Source organism: Oncorhynchus tshawytscha, linkage group LG10, assembly GCF_018296145.1.
Source record: "Oncorhynchus tshawytscha isolate Ot180627B linkage group LG10, Otsh_v2.0, whole genome shotgun sequence".
Lineage (NCBI taxonomy): Eukaryota > Metazoa > Chordata > Actinopteri > Salmoniformes > Salmonidae > Oncorhynchus > Oncorhynchus tshawytscha.
Genome location: NC_056438.1, coordinates 50,654,124 through 50,670,933, shown reverse-complemented (window position 1 = coordinate 50,670,933; position 16,810 = coordinate 50,654,124). Strand labels below are relative to the sequence as shown.

The following is a 16,810-nucleotide window of genomic DNA, read 5'->3' as shown; positions in this document are numbered from 1 at the left end:
ATTCCTCTACTCTCAACCCCCTACTTCCTCTACTCTATTCCTCTACTCTCAACCCATTCCTCTACTCTCAACCTCTCTCTACATTCCTCTTCCCTTCCTCTACTCTCAACCCATTCCTCTACTCTCAACCCATTCCTCTACTCTCAACCCATTCCTCTACTCTCAACCCATTCCTCTACATTCCTCCTACCTTCAACCCTTCCTCTACTCTCAACCCATTCCTCTACTCTCAACCCATTCCTCTACTCTCAACCCATTCCTCTACTCTCAACCCATTCCTCTACTCTCAACCCATTCCTCTACTCTCAACCCATTCCTCTACTCTCAACCCATTCTTCCTCTACTCTCAACCCATTCCTCTACCCATTCCTCTCAACCCATTCCTCTACTCTCAACCCATTCCTCTACTCTCAACCCTCTCAACCCATTCCTCTACTCTCAACCCATTCCTCTACTCTCAACCCATTCCTCTACTCTCAACCCATTCCTCTACTCTCCTACCTTCCCTTCCTCTACTCTCAACCCATTCCTCTACTCTCAACCCATTCCTCTACCTCTTCCCTACCTTCCCTTCCTCTACTCTCAACCCATTCCTCTACTCTCAACCCATTCCTCTACTCTCAACCCAACCCACCTTCCTTCCTCTACTCTCCTACCTTCCCTTCCTCTACTCTCAACCCATTCCTCTACTCTCACTCCCCTTCCTCCCATTCCTCTACTCTCAACCCCCTACTCTCAACCCATTCCTCTACTCTCAACCCCTTCCTCAACCCATTCCTCTACTCTCAACCCATTCCTCTACTCTCAACCCTACCTTCCCTTCCTCTACTCTCAACCCATTCCTCTACTCTCAACCCATTCCTCTACTCTCAACCCATTCCTCTACTCTCAACCCATTCCTCTACTCTCCTACCTTCCCTTCCTCCCCCTCTACTCTCAACCCATTCCTCTACTCTCAACCCCTTCCTGCCCATTCCTCTACTCTCAACCCATTCCTCTACTCTCAACCCATTCCTCTACTCTCAACCCATTCCTCTACTCTCAACCCATTCCTCTACTCTCAACCCATTCCTCTACTCTCAACCCATTTCCTCTATTCCTCTACTCAACCCATTCCTCTACTCTCAACCCCTTCCTCTACTCTCAACCCATTCCTCTACTCTCAACCCCTTCCTCTACTCTCAACCCATTCCTCTACTCTCTCCTACCTTCCCTTCCTCTACTCTCAACCCATTCCTCTACTCTCAACCCCTTCCTCTACTCTCAACCCATTCCTCTACTCTCAACCCATTCCTCTACTCTCCTACCTCCCCTTCCTCTACTCTCAACCCATTCCTCTACTCTCAACCCATTCCTCTACTCTCAACCCATTCCTCTACTCTCAACCCATTCCTCTACTCTCAACCCATTCCTCTACTCTCAACCCATTCCTCTACTCTCAACCCATTCCTCTACTCTCAACCCATTCCTCTACTCTCAACCTTCCTCCTCTACTCTCCTACCTTCCCTTCCTCTACTCTCAACCCATTCCTCTACTCTCAACCCATTCCTCTACTCTCCTACCTTCCTCCTTCCTCTACTCTCAACCCATTCCTCTACTCTCAACCCATTCCTCTACTCTCAACCCATTCCTCTACTCTCCTCAACCCATTCCTCCTCTCAACCCTTCCTCTACTCTCAACCCATTCCTCTACCCTCTCAACCCATTCCTCTACTCTCAACCCATTCCTCTACTCTCAACCCATTCCTCTACTCTCAACCCCTTCCTCTACTCTCAACCCCTTCCTCTACTCTCAACCCATTCCTCTACCTCAACCCATTCCTCTACTCTCAACCCATTCCTCTACTCTCAACCCATTCCTCTACTCTCAACCCATTCCTCTACTCTCAACCCATTCCTCTACTCTCAACCCATTCCTCTACTCTCAACCCATTCCTCTACTCTCAACCCATTCCTCTACTCTCAACCCATTCCTCTACTCTCAACCCATTCCTCTACTCTCAACCCCTTCCTCTACTCTCAACCCATTCCTCTACTCTCAACCCATTCCTCTACCCATTCCTCTCACCCCTTCCCCATTCAACCCATTCCTCTACTCTCAACCCATTCCTCTACTCTCAACCCATTCCTCTACTCTCAACCCTCTCAACCCCTTCCTCTACTCTCACCCCCTTCCTCCCCTTCCTCTACTCTCAACCCATTCCTCTACTCTCAACCCATTCCTCTACAACCCATTCCAACCCATTCCTCTACTCTCAACCCATTCCTCTACTCTCAACCCCATTCTCAACCCATTCCTCTACTCTCAACCCATTCCTCTACTCTCAACCCATTCCTCTACTCTCAACCCATTCCTCTACTCTCAACCCCTTCCTCTACTCTCAACCCATTCCTCTACTCTCAACCCATTCCTCTACTCTCAACCCATTCCTCTACTCTCAACCCATTCCTCTACTCTCAACCCATTCCTCTACTCTCAACCCATTCCTCTACTCTCAACCCCTTCCTCTACTCTCAACCCCTTCCTCTACTCTCAACCCATTCCTCTCAACCCATTCCTCTCAACCCATTCCTCTACTCTCAACCCATTCCTCTACTCTCAACCCAATTCCTCTACCCATTCCTCAACCCATTCCTCTACTCTCAACCCATTCCTCTACTCAACCCTCAACCCATTCCTCTCAACCCTCTACTCTCAACCCATTCCTCTACTCTCAACCCCTTCCTCTACTCTCAACCCCCTTCCTCTACTCTCAACCCATTCCTCTACTCTCAACCCATTCCTCTACTCTCAACCCATTCCTCTACTCTCAACCCATTCCTCTATTCCTCTCAACCCCTTCCTCTACTCTCAACCCATTCCTCTACTCTCAACCCATTCCTCTACTCTCAACCCATTCCTCTACTCTCTATTCCTCTACTCTCAACCCATTCCCTCTATTCCTCTCAACCCATTCCTCTACTCTCAACCCATTCCTCTACTCTCAACCCATTCCTCTACTCTCAACCCATTCCTCTACTCTCAACCCATTCCTCTACTCTCAACCCATTCCTCTACTCTCAACCCATTCCTCTACTCTCAACCCATTCCTCTACTCTCAACCCATTCCCTCTACTCTCAACCCATTCCTCTACTCTCCTAGCCCATTCCTCTAACCCTCCCCTTCCTCTACTCTCAACCCATTCCTCTACTCTCCTACCTTCCCTTCCTCTACTCTCAACCCATTCCTCTACTCTCCTACCTCCCCTTCCTCTACCTCAGGTAGCTCCATTGACATTGTCCAGAGCTGTGGCTCACTCTCTCCCTTCTCTCCCTTCTCTCCCTGCTCTCCCTTCTCTCCCTGCTCTCCTGTAAACACTGTATGTGTGAACGACCTAGTGTTCTGCTCTTAGATTTCTCCCTCTGATGCGCCGTAACTCTATCAGAGATTAATTGGCCAGTAATGAGACGCACAGCCCTATTTATAGGCTGTTAATGGGCCCCGTGACTGAGTGTGTTTACCACACACTGTTCTAGAGAAGCAGTACAGAGCCGCCATAGAACTACTGTACACAGTGTGACGCACAGCCGCTACAAAGGTCCGAAGCCACAGACAACACGACAAGACAAAATAAATGCCGGATTCTGTAGGATTCATGGAGGATTTGAGCCGTCCATTTAGCTGCCTGTAGTGTGGGTGTTTTGTTTACATTAGAAGAAGAGGCACAGGGGATTCTTCTCTCATGCCGTGGCATTAGTTTGGTAGAACGTTTCTCATGAACGTATCAAAAAGCTCCAGATACTTGGTGTATAAAGTGGCAGATTGATGTACGGTAGGTTCAATTGACAGGATGAGAGAGGGACAGAGCGTGCACGAGAGAGAGAGAGAGAGAGAGAGAGAGAGAGAGAGAGAGAGAGAGAGGGAGAGAGCGAGAGAGAGCGAGAGAGACAAAGACACTGGCAAACATAAGAGGGAGAAACATAAATCTGTCTTACCTGTGACACCTTGCGAACCACCTCCCCGCTGATCACCAGTCCCTGGACAAAGGAGCGTGCCGCCACAAATGTACGTGTCACCTTCAACTTGAGGTCGCGGGGGGTGTCACCAAAGGGTCGCAGCGTCTCCGACTGCTTGGACACACACTCTAGGTAGTCATCACCTACAATCAAAACAACTTTATTAGTGAAACACCCTTCATACTTCCCTCATAATGACAGCTAAAGCAATATAACAACCTCACATAGTAAAGAATAAAAGTTGACAGCAAACAAGATGAAAATCATGACAATATTTACCAGGGTTGAGGTTATTCAATTTCAACGCAAGAGTTTGTGGGGTGGAAAAATAGAGAGTGAACAAATGTGAACGATGACGAAGGCCAGTGATAGACGCCGGCCTGGCACGTTCATACAATTTGGCATTGTCTGGATGGACGGCTGTATATTTACATCTCATAGGAGAAAGTCAACACCTTGGCCGTGGCAATCTCGGGAAAGAGACGTCCCGACGGAAGTCCTTAGGGACATTGGCGCTAGGAGAGGTGTGATGACTGACGTAAACTCGAAACAAATTCAATTCATGTTACCGTGTGAATTAAGTTGTCGTGTTGGGTTTGTTCCAAGGGCTGCACATGTTAATATGTCTGATGGCATTGTGTCTTCTGGCCGATGTCTGACTGGAATTGAAATGGTATGTCGGGTTGACTGGTTTGTCAGGCACATTCCTGTTGTTTGGTCATAACATTCAAATTGAGATGATTAGATTCGAATCTGCCTGGTGTTTTGCTGTCTTTTGCTTTCACTAGCAAAGTGTTAAGAAATGTTCGAAAGAAATGTTCATTCAGGTTGGGTTCCCACTTGAGCTATTTGAAATGTGGTTTAAAGAGCCGTGAATTGGCTCACACCTTGAGAACCTGCTACTAAGCTCCTGTGTATGTCAGACACGCGTCCTTTTTGTGTGTGTGTCTCTTAGAGAATATTCTGAACTGAAGACAAGTGTAACCACTTTATGTCTGCAGGTAGCCTAGTGGTTAGAGCGTTAGGCCAGTAACCGAAAGGTTGCTAGATCGAACCCCTGAGGTCGTTCTGCCCCTGAACAAGGCAGTTAACCAACTGCTCCCCAGTAGACCGTCATTGTAAATAAGAAGTTGTTCTTAGCTGACTTGCCTGGTTAAATAAAGGTCTGAGCCTATTGGTTATAGCCATTTATTCTGAGTGGTTTGTCATGTTTCATGTACACTGTAATTGTTTGAGTGTCAATTATTTTGTGACTAATACATTCTGTTGGTAAATCCATTCCTCCTTTCACAGAGTCATTATTTGATTGGCTATATGCTTATAATTTGATAGATGTTAAATTAACTACACTACACACAGAGCACATGCTTGGGTACCAACTTAATATCCCAGAGCTGCTAGCCGCAAAAAAATTCATGCTGGAACATTGGTCGCCGGGATTAGCTGTTTGTACCCAGCCTCTTAATAATTGCATAACGGTGCAAAACAGACACATGTTCATTATAGACATACTGAGTCACTGATGCAATTATTCGCTATCTTGCTCGATCCTCCAGAGACGCACAGGGCCGGTTGCATTCATTCACATAACATTGGAGTCAGATTGATGAAATCATTTTATTATTATTCTACTTAATGTTTGGATAAGTTGGGGGGGAGCAGCATTTATTTTCAATGGAGATTTTAAAAGTGAATATTTCAAAGATCATATTTAAGTTCAATGTGTAATGTTTACGTACCTATGAGGTATTGTCCGTTGGCTCCCTTGAACAGCCTCTCCAGCAGGCGGGCCCAGAACTCGTTGAGCGCCTCCTCTATGTTGATGTTGGAACCGCGGTAGTACCGTCTCAGCTCTGTGTACAGGTCAGAAAACACGCGGGTGTTCTGGGTGTACAGGAAACCTAGCACCGGGGGGTAGGACTCTTGCAGGACAACCTCAGAACGGTTCAGCAGCTCCAGGAGGTAATCTGGAATGTGACAGGAAACAGGAAGTGTAAAACAGTGTAAAACAGGAAGTCCAATCTGGTGGGATTACATTTACAGTTTAGCAGACACTTATATCCAGAGCAACTAGGATTAAGTGCCTTGCTCACGGGCACATTGATAGATTTTTGACCTAGTCATCTTGGGCCTAGTCATCTTGGGGAAACCAGAAACATTTTGGTTACTGGCCCAATGCTCTAAACAATTAGGCCAGTGCTTCTCAACCTTGGTCATGGGGACACAAAGGGAGCACATTTTAGTTTTTGCCTTTTGAAGAGTTGATCATTTGAATCAGCTGTGTAGTGCTAGGGCAACAACAAAAATGTGCAACACCTTTGGGTCCTCAGGACCAGGATTGAGAACCAGTGAACTAGGCTACTAGCCGTCCTAGTAGGAGGATTTAGATAGGCCGTCTATGTTCTCTACAGACGTCACGTTCAGGCAGTGGTAGTGCTTTACTTTGTTGTGCATAGCTTTAGTGGTTCTTAGCTGAGCTGTTGATCGATGTTTTCCTCCTTGTTCTGTTTTCTCTCTCACCCTCTTTACATGACACAGTCATCTCTTCACAGGGGGTTTGGAAGCAGAGTAAATGCAAAAATGAAAGGGTATAATTTCCCTTTTATGTGTTTTCTTTCCCAGAATCCCCCTTGCGACAAACAACAGTAGGACAAAGGTCAGTCTCAAAGAGCGGTGTTGCCTATGATACAGCTCCCTGACGTTTAGTGTAGTTTAGCTGTGAGGACTGGGGCTCTGCACCGACTTCGCCGAAACTTTACACCACTTCTCTCTCTGCGTCTCATGGCTTTGTACTGCGTATGAAAAGATGCCACAGAGATGAACCCGGAGAGGAAGTGTTTGAAATGTATTCTCAGGATAAGGATAGGATGTGCACTGTACGCCAAACACATAAAACACAATGAGTGGGATACAGAGACAGTAGAAAAAACACAGTCAGAGGCATGCAGCATAAACTGGCACCAACAGACACAGGCACATACAGGCCTGCAGAGACACACACAAACAAAAAGCAGAGAGCAAAATCGACAGCAGACAAACCCAGTCCTGCTGGAATGGGACTCTCCAATCTGTCAGTATCATGGCTGTGACCAAAACCACACTACACAATAACAGGCTGCGCAGCGACTGCACTGTTCAAGAATACATTTTCATTGCATGGTCTTTAATGCGTGTGCGTGTGTCTGACTGTGTCGTTTTCTTTGATGGCGTTCTTATCTCCTCCGGCCCGCCATACACCCCAGATGGGGAGCAGCTGAGGAGAGGAATCACTGAGCCTCTATGAAACCCCCAAGTATGGGTTAGAGAATTCCCGTAGCTCAGCAGTACTGTCTCTCTCTGTGTGTCTCTCTCTCTCTGTCTTTCTCTCTCCCTCTCTATTATATATGCAGTTGAAGTCGGAGGTTTACATACGCCTTAGCCAAATACATTTCAACTCAATTTTTCACAATTCCTGACATTTACTCCTAGTAAAAATTCCCTGTATTAGGTCAGTTAGGATCATCACTTTATTTTAAGAATGTGAAATGTCAGAATAATAGTAGAGAGAATGATTTATTTCAGCTTTTCTTTCTTTCATCACATTCCCAGTGGGTCAGAAGTTTACATACACTCAATTAGTATTTGGTAGCATTGCCTTTAAATTGGTTAACATTGGATCAAACGTTTCAGGTAGCCTTCCATAAGATTCCCACAATAAGTTGGGTGAATTTTGGCTCATTCCTCCTGACAGAGCTGGTGTAACTGAATCAGGTTTGTAAGCCTCCTTGCTTGCACAAGCTTTTTCAGTTCTGCCCACAAAAGTTCTACAGGATTGAGGTCAGGGCTTTGTGATGGCCAATCCAATACCTTGACTTTGTTGTCCTTAAGCCATTTTGCCACAACTTTGGAAGTGTGCTTGGGGTCATTGTACATTTGGAAGACCCATTTGCGACCAAACTTTAACTTCCTGACTGATGTCTTGAGATGTTGCTTCAATATATCCACATTATTTTCTTTCCTAGTGATGCCATCTATTTTGTGAAGTGCACCAGTCCCTCCTGCAGCAAAGTACCCCCACAACATGATGCTACCACCCCCGTGCTTCAAGGTTAGGATGGTGTTCTTCGGCTTGCAAGCATCCCCCTTTTTCCTCCAAACATGACGATGGTCATTATGGCCAAACAGTTCTATTTTTGTTTCACCAGACCAGAGGATATTTCTCCAAAAAGTACGATCTTTGTCCCCATGTGCAGTTGCAAACCGTAGTCTGGCTTTTTTATGGCGGTTTTGGAGCATTGGCTTCTTCCTTGCTGAGTGGTCTTTCAGGTTGTCGATATAGGACTCGCTTTACGGTGGATATAGATACATTTGTACCTGTTTCCTCCAGCATTTTCACAAGGTCCTTTGCTGTTGATCTGGGATTGATTTGCACTTTTCACACCAAAGTACGTTCATCTCTAGGAGACAGAACACATCTCCTTCCTGAGCAGTATGACAGCTGTGTTGTCCCATGGTGTTTATACTTGCGTACTATTGTTTGTACAGTTGGTCGTGGTACCTTCAGGCATTTGGAAATTGCTCCCAATGAGCAATCCAGACTTATGGAGGTCTACAATTATTTTTTGAGGTCTTGGCTGATTTCTTTTGATTTTCTCATGATGTCAAGCAAAGAGGCACTGAGTTTGAAGGTAGGCCTTGAAATACATGCACAAGTACATCTCCAATTGACTCAAATTATGTTAATTAGCCTATCAGAAGCTTCAAAAGCTATTACATTATTTTCTGGAATTTTCCAAGCTGTTTAAAGGCACAGTCAACTTAGTGTATGTAAACTTCTGACCCTCTGGAATTGTGATACAGTGAATTATAAGTGAAATAATCTGTCTGTAAGCAATCGCTGGAAAAAGTACTTGTGTCATGCACAAAGTATATGTCCTAACCGACTTTCCAAAACTATAGTTTGTAAACAAGAAATTTGTGGAGTGGTTGAAAAACGAGTTTTAATGACTCCAACATAAGTGTATGTAAACTTCTGACTTCAACTGTATATATGTATATGTTGTCTGTGCCTAACAGTGTTTGTGCCATGTTTGTGTTGCTACCATTTTGTGTTGCTGTCTTAGGTCTCTCTTTGTCGTGATGCAAGTTTTGTTCAACATTCTTATTTTGAATCCCAGGCCTCATCCTCACAGGATTCATTCTGCCTCATTTTTTAAAATGTCACCTTTATTTAACCAGGTAGGCAAGTTGAGAACAAGTTCTCAATTACAACTGCGACCTGGCCAAGATAAAGCAAAGCAGTTCGACACATACAACAACACAGAGTTACACATGGAGTAAAACAAACATACAGTCAATAATACAGTAGAAAAACAAGTCTATATACAATGTGTGTAAATGAGGTGAGATAAGGGAGGTAAAGGCAATAAATAGGCCATGGTGGTAAAGTAAATACAATATAGAAATGAAACACTGCAATGGTAGATGTGCAGAAGATGAATGTGCAATGTAGAAATACTGGGATGCAAAGGAGCAAGATAAATAAATCAAGTCAGTAGGGGAAGAGGGAGTTGTTTGGGCTATTTACAGATGGGCTATGTACAGGTGCAGTGATCTGTGAGCTGCTCTGACAGCGGATGCTTAAAGCTAGTGAGGGAGATATAAGTCTCCAGTTTCAGTGATTTTTGTAGTTCGTTCCAGTCATTGGCGGCAGAGAACTGGAAGGAGAGGCGGCCAAAAAGAGGAATTGGCTTTGGGGGTGACCAATGAGATATACCTGCTGGAGCACGTGCTACGGGTGGGTGCTGCTATGGTGACCAACGAATTGAGATAAGGTGGGGCTTTATCCCTAACCCTAGCAGGGTCTTGTAGATGACCTGGAGCCAGTGGGTATGGCGACGAGTATGAAGCGAGGGACAGCCAACGAGAGTGTACAGGTCGCAGTGGTGGGTAGTATATTGGGCTTTGGTTACAAAACGGATGGCACTGTGATAGACTGCATCCAATTTATTTAGTAAAGTGTTGGAGGCTATTTCGTAAATGACATCGCAGAAGTCGAGGATCGGTAGGATGGTCAGGTTTACGAGGGTATGTTTGGCATTATGAGTGAAGGATGCTTTGTTTTGCGAAATAGGAAGCCAATTCTAACCTCCTTCCCTTAGTAAGAGCATTGAAGATGGGTCGTGGCTGGGACTTCCACGACCCGAAACACACAGCCAGGGCAACTAAGGAGGGGCTCCGTAAGAAGCATCTCTAGGTCCTGGAGTGGCCTAAGCCAGTCTCCAGACATGAACCCAATAGAAAATCTTTGGAGGGAGCTGAAAGTCCGTATTGCCCAGCGACAGCCCCAAAACCTGAAGGATCGGATCTGGAGAAGGTCTGTAGGGAGGAGTGGGCCAAAATCCCTGCTGCAGTGTGTGCAAACCTGGTCAAGAACTACAGGAAACGTATGATCTCCGTAATTGCAAAAAAAGGTTTCTTAATTTTAGAAAGAAAGGGTCCAGATCGTCTAGCCCGGCAGATTTTTAGGGGTCCAGATTTTGCAGCTCTTTCATAACACCAGCTAACTGGATTTGGGAGAAGGAGAAATGCGGAGGCTTGGGTGAGTTGCTTTGGGAGGTGCAGGGCTGTTGGCCGGGATAGGGGTAGACAGGTGGAAAGCATGGCCAGCTGTAGAAAAATGCTTATTGAGGTTCTCAATTGTAGTGGATTTATCGGTGGTGTCATAGTTTCCTATCCTCAGTGCAGTGGGCAGCTGGGAGAAGGTGCTCTTATTCTCCATGGACTTTACAGTGTCCCAGAACTTTTTTGAGTTTGTATTGCAGGAAGCAATTTTCTGCTTGAAAAAGCTAGCCTTCGCTTTCCTAACTGCCTGTGTATATTGGTTCCTAACTTCCCTAAAAAGCATATCACGGGGCTGTTCGATGCTAATACAGAACGCCACAGGATGTTTTTGTGCTGGTCAAGGGCAGGCAGGTCTGGAGAGAACCAAGGGCTATATCTGTTCCTGGTTCTAAATTTCCAAATTTTTAAAGAATAACCAGGCATGCTCTACTGACGGGATGAGGTCAATATCCTTCCAGGATACCAGGGCCAGGTGGATTAGAAAGGCCTGCTTGCTAAAGTGTTTCAGGGAGCGTTTGACAGTGATGAGGGGAGGTCGTTTGACCGCAGACTCATTACGGATGTAGGTAGTGATCACTGAGATCTTGGTTGAAAACAGCAGAGGTGTATTTAGAGGGCAAGTTGGTTAAGATGATATCTATGAGGGTGCCCGTGTTTACAGCTTTGGGGTTGTACCTGGTAGGTTCATTGATAATTTGTGTGAGATTGAGGGCATCAAGCTTAGGTTATAGGTTGATAGGCCATCATTGTAAATAAGAATTAGTTCTTCATTGACTTGCCTGGTTAAATAAAGTTTAAATAAATAAAAATAAAACAGTGGTGTCCAAAATTATTGATAAATATGAGAAAAAATTACAATATAAAACAAAGAATTAACATACTGAACTACACTGAGTGTACAAAACATTATGAACACCTGCTCTTTCCAAGACATAGCCTGACCAAGTGAATCCTGGTGAAAGCTGTGATCCCTTATTGATGTCACTTGTTAAATCCACTCCAATCGAGTTGCTTCTGCCAGGAGGCTGAAACTCGGCCACAAGTGGATCTTCTAGAAAGACAAAAACCCCAAGCACACATCTAAATCCACAAAGAAATGGTTAATTGGCCACAAAAATCAACATTTTGCCTATGGACGACTCAGACTGCAGACATGATACCCATTGAAAACCTGTGGTTTGAATTGAAGAAGGCAGACCATAAGGGCAGATGAAAAAGATCAAGGATCTGGAAGGATTCTGTATGGAGGAATGGTGCAAGATTCCTCCCAATGTGTTCTCCAATCTCATAAAACCTTTTTAGAACAGGCTCAGTACTGGTATCCTTGCAAGGTGAGGTACTGACATGTATGGAAAACAGGGGTCACAATCTTTTTGACCCCTACCTTTTTGAGAAAAAAAGTTATTACTTGTTAAACAAAATCTTTCTCTGAGCAATTGTATTGGTATAAAATAATATAATTTCCCTTTTTTGTTTGCATACAATACAGTGAGTGTACAAAACATTAGGAACACCTTCCTAATATTGAGTTACACCCCTTTTGCCCTCAGAACAGCATAGACTCGACAAGCATTCCACAGGGATGCTGGCCCATGTTGACTCCGATGCTTCCTACAATTGTGTCAAGTTGGCTGGATGCCCTTTGGGTGGTGGACCATTCTTGATACACACAGCAAAACTGTTGAGCGTGAAAAACCCAGCAGCGTTGCAGTTCTTGACACTCCAAGCGGTGCGCCCGGCACCTACTAACCTAGTCTGTTCAAAGGAACTGAAATATTTTGTCTTGCCCATTTACCCTCTCAATGGCACACATACACAATCCAGGTGTCAATTGTCTCAAGGCTTAAATATCTCCTCCCCTTCATCTAGACTTATTGAAGAAGATTTAACAGGTGACATCAATAAGGGATCACAGCTTTATCCTGGATTCACCTGGTCAGTCTGTGAAAATGGATCGCTCCAACAGACAGTGAGTCAGGTGGCTGTGGCTTGCTATATAAGCCAGGCAGACAGGCATTGAGGCATTCACTTACTGCTCGATTGAACATTAGACTGGGCAAAATGAGTGACCTAAGTGGCTTTGAGCGTGGTGCCAGGCGTATCTCCGAAACAACCAGCCTCCTGGGGCAGTGTGTAGGGTTTACCGAGAATGGCTCAACAAACAAAAAAAAACATCTAGTCAAGCAGCAGTCCTGTGGGCGAAAACAGCTAGTTTATGAGAGGTCAAAGGAGAATGGAAAGAATTGTGCAAGCTCACAGGCGGGCCACAAACAGGCAAATAACGGCGCAGAACAACGGTGGAGTGCAGAACAGCATCTCGGAGCGGCAGACTATTGCGGCAGACAACCACACTGGGTTCCACTCCTATCAGCTAAAGACAAGAAGAAGTGGCTCCACTGGGCACGTGATCACCAACACTGGACAATTGAGGAGTGGAAAAAGATTACCTCACCTATAGTAATGTTTTGTTCTCTCTCTCTCTCTCTCTCTCTCTCTCTCTCTCTCTCTCACTCACACACTCAAACACTCACCCCTGTTAGATTGTGGTCCCTATGGGGTCATACACACACACAGCATACATTCACCACACATCCAGTACACACGCAGACACACTGCCTGAAGATGATACGACAGTGTTGAATAAATGATAGAATATAATGGTAATCATTGCTCAGTGTTATCTAAGCATGGCCTTGTCTGATGATGTGTCACTATTCTCCTATAGTCCTGCTCATTATTACTAGACATTAAATGGGGGGAAAAGTGAGATTTTTGGGAATATGTGCTTTCTACTGTTTCCTCAAGTATCAAGTATCCTCATTAAAGCCAACACTACTAACAGAGAGAAATAATGACTAGAGGCGAACAGAGTGTTTACTGGATGTCTATACTGATAATGGGCTTTGTTATGGTGACATTTCAGGGCTAGCTGGGGGACAAAGTTGAGCCTTTCAAGGCAATGCAAACGTTGCTGTACAGTGCAACTGATGTGTAGCGGATTCTAAGCTAGCAGTAAGCATCGCTAAAGGCTTTTGTTTTGAATTCAACCAAATGCCTACACAGTGGGACAGGTGGGCGACTGAGACACAGACACCGCGAGAAGACCTACAACAACAACATACTGTATCCCCAGCAGCTACCTGAACGCTCAGGGTAAAAATAAAAAAAAACACAAAAAGGCCTGATATTCCAGGCCTTTCAGAGCAGCGCTTGGTCGCAGTGGTTCTGTCTGGATGACAGATCGTTCCCCTGCCACCTGACCCAATGCCAGTCAAACAGACTTCTCCAGAACTCTGTGTCTGTTAGGATTAGCCGGGAGTGCCGCTCTGCTGTCACACACACACACACACGCAGGCAGGCACACACTCACATAGATGCGCACACACATACACACACTGAACTCTTAGAGCACACGCACGCACACACACACTCATGCACGCACGCACATACACACACTGAACTCTTAGAGCACAGCACACGCACGCACGCACACACACACACACTCATGCACGCACACACATACACACACTGAACTCTTAGAGCACATGCACGCACGCACACACTCATGCACGCACACACACACACACTCATGCACGCACGCACACATACACTAAAATCTCAGAGAGACTGACACTGTCTGTGTGTTTATCCTAGGGCAGGGGTCTCCTTTTGTAGCATGAGAGCTACTTTTTAAATGAAAAAATATATATATACTGTATATAGCTTTCAAATAGGCACATTCATCTCTTCTCCTCTCCCCTGTAACTCTTCCCCGGGTCCTTAGTGTAAAAGAGAAAGTAGTGCACTATGTTGTCAACTCCTCTCCGGGTCCTTAGTGTACAAGAGAATTTTCTGCAAATATACCTCGTAAAATAATGGTTCATAAACAACTCTAAGGAGGCCCCTATAAAATCTGTGATTTTCCCCTGCAAATTCTGTTTTATATTTTCACAAATGATGTTCTCCGTTTTACTAAAATTCCAATTGTTCATAGAGAAACAACAGAAATGTGATGTTCTGAGTCCATGTCCTCGCTCAAATCACATCAGAAGACATTTGATTCTTGATTGTAATTTCCCTTTAATTGCACATCTAGCAACTGAGGAATGTGCATCTACTGTGCCGGTCTAGTGATGGTTCTGTACAGCTGCTGCTCATTTCATGGCAAAGTTACCAAATAACAAATAATACATACAAATGATATACTTACTCATGATATGCTTCTGCCAGGAAAGTCTATTTTGCAGGTAACATTTAAGGTTTTGGGGATAGTTTTTCTGTCAACCCACAAGACGGTTATCACATCAACTGGCTTTACACAGAGTGATAGACAAAATGCACGCACCACACAGACATACAGGGGAAATATTGTTGGAACTGAATTGGCAGATATTGTATTAGGTTTGGCTTTTTAAGCCAATAGTGGCTGAACAGGGGTGGGATGATGTCAATGTTGCGTTGATTAGATAGTAGCTGGGTGCTTGGCTGTGTCTGATACTCGTGAGATTTGTTTATGACAGTTTGTGGTGGAACACGTGTAAATTCCATGCACTTTCAGAATTGTTTGGCGAGCTCCTCATAGGTGGGCTGAGAGACCTGTTGGAGAGCCCTGTCCAAGAGTAAACAGTACTTACAGACTGACAGCCTGTGACACGAGCAGACTGTTGCTGGGGTTTTACGGTTGTCTTAGCTGGCTTAGAAGACACACTGGCTAAAATAGAAAAATACAGAACAGCCATGCTTTGGCTCAAAGTCATGTATATTTTTTATACAACAGAGTAAATAGCAGTCAGACAATACATGGTATCCCTTCAGATAAGATTTACACATGGGCATGTCAGAAATCCTAGACATTTCTTTCCAGAACAGGGCGAGTGTTTAGTAATCTCCTACTGTTCCATAGGGCAGCCAGTCCCCAGCCAGTGCCCTTCAGCCCTGGTGACTAATGACCATCATTAACATGACACAGTGTGTGCGTGTGTGTGTGTGCCCGGGCACGAACATGTGTGTGTGTATGACCTTGCTCTTCCATTTTGTTTCTAAGGGACCCCAGAGGGACCACAATCTAGCCCTCCAACTCCCCTTCATCCCCCTCTCAACCTTTTCCTCTCCACCTCTCCCTCATCAGCACCATGACCTCCGGGGGGTGGAGAGATAATCATCCCCAGTGACAGAGCACCGGGTTGTGGTGACCAGAGGGATAGGAGAGTGCCTACAGGTGGCTCTAGGCGCTGTAAAGCTATACACTGCTCCATACTGGGCATATGCTAACACAATAACCCAGGTATAATGTACAATTAGGAATATTATTTCACATGCATATAATAACCTGCACATGTACCTGCTCACACACTTCTACATTTTGGTACGTCCAGGCCAATTTCAGACTGCTTGTTCTGCCTCTCATTCATGTTTTGTACGCACTTTGTGATTTAGTGCCATTTGCTGCCCATATCATGTATGGCACCTCGTATTTCTTCTATGGGACTTTGTTCTGTGGCGCTGTAAAACAGGAAGCAGGAAGTGTTTCGTTTGATGAAGCACATTGGTCAGGCCAGCAATGGACTCATGATTATGTGCCATCCTTTTATGCCTGCGTAGGCATGGCTTGTGAATATTAAAATGTTTAATTAGCCATTCATCTAATTACATTAGGAAGTATTTTGCATTTCTAATGCTTAGAACATTGTGATTATGTACCTTTACATTGCTAGTTATGTTAGCCGCTTGCCGTCCAGTGTACATATGCTGGCTACCATTGGTATAGCCTATTATTTCACATCAGCAGAGTTAATTAGCATGTTAGGTGCTTGGAACAGTGCACTTGAACTTATATGCTGTATTTCTGTATAAAACACAGCTGTCAGCTAAGCTTTTCAATCTAACAGTATTTGGCGCAAGCAATTCCTGTTATGTATAGAGAGCTTGTCGGGACAATGCTTTCGTACTGAATCTATCTTTCCGGTTTCACTCCGTATTCATTGACTTCCCGTATGACTTCAACAAACCACTGGAGGTAGGAGGCTACTTTCTGACCCATGTCGCTTGGCTGGATGTCTAATTTTGGTTAGAGACACCTCAAGGAGGACAGTACACTGCAGATTGAGGACCTTTTTGATGAGGAATGTGTTCTTCTATGATCCTGTTTTGCATTTTGTAGTTGATGTGTATCTTTGTAATTACAGGGCTCATTTACAAAAGAGACCTTG

The 16,810-nt window shown here is 44.8% G+C and overlaps 1 protein-coding gene across 2 annotated transcripts in view; it reads right to left on the bottom strand.

Annotated features, from left to right (window-relative positions):
• LOC112236614 (glypican-1) overlaps nt 1-16,810 on the bottom strand; it is a 120,624-nt gene that overhangs the window by 21,541 nt on the left and 82,273 nt on the right. For both annotated transcript variants that reach the window (XM_042328697.1, XM_042328698.1), the window contains 2 exons: nt 5,738-5,965; nt 3,978-4,141 (listed from right to left, as the gene is read on the bottom strand). In XM_042328697.1, the coding sequence (XP_042184631.1) occupies nt 3,978-4,141; nt 5,738-5,965 (392 nt within the window). The remainder of the gene's footprint in view (nt 1-3,977; nt 4,142-5,737; nt 5,966-16,810) is intronic.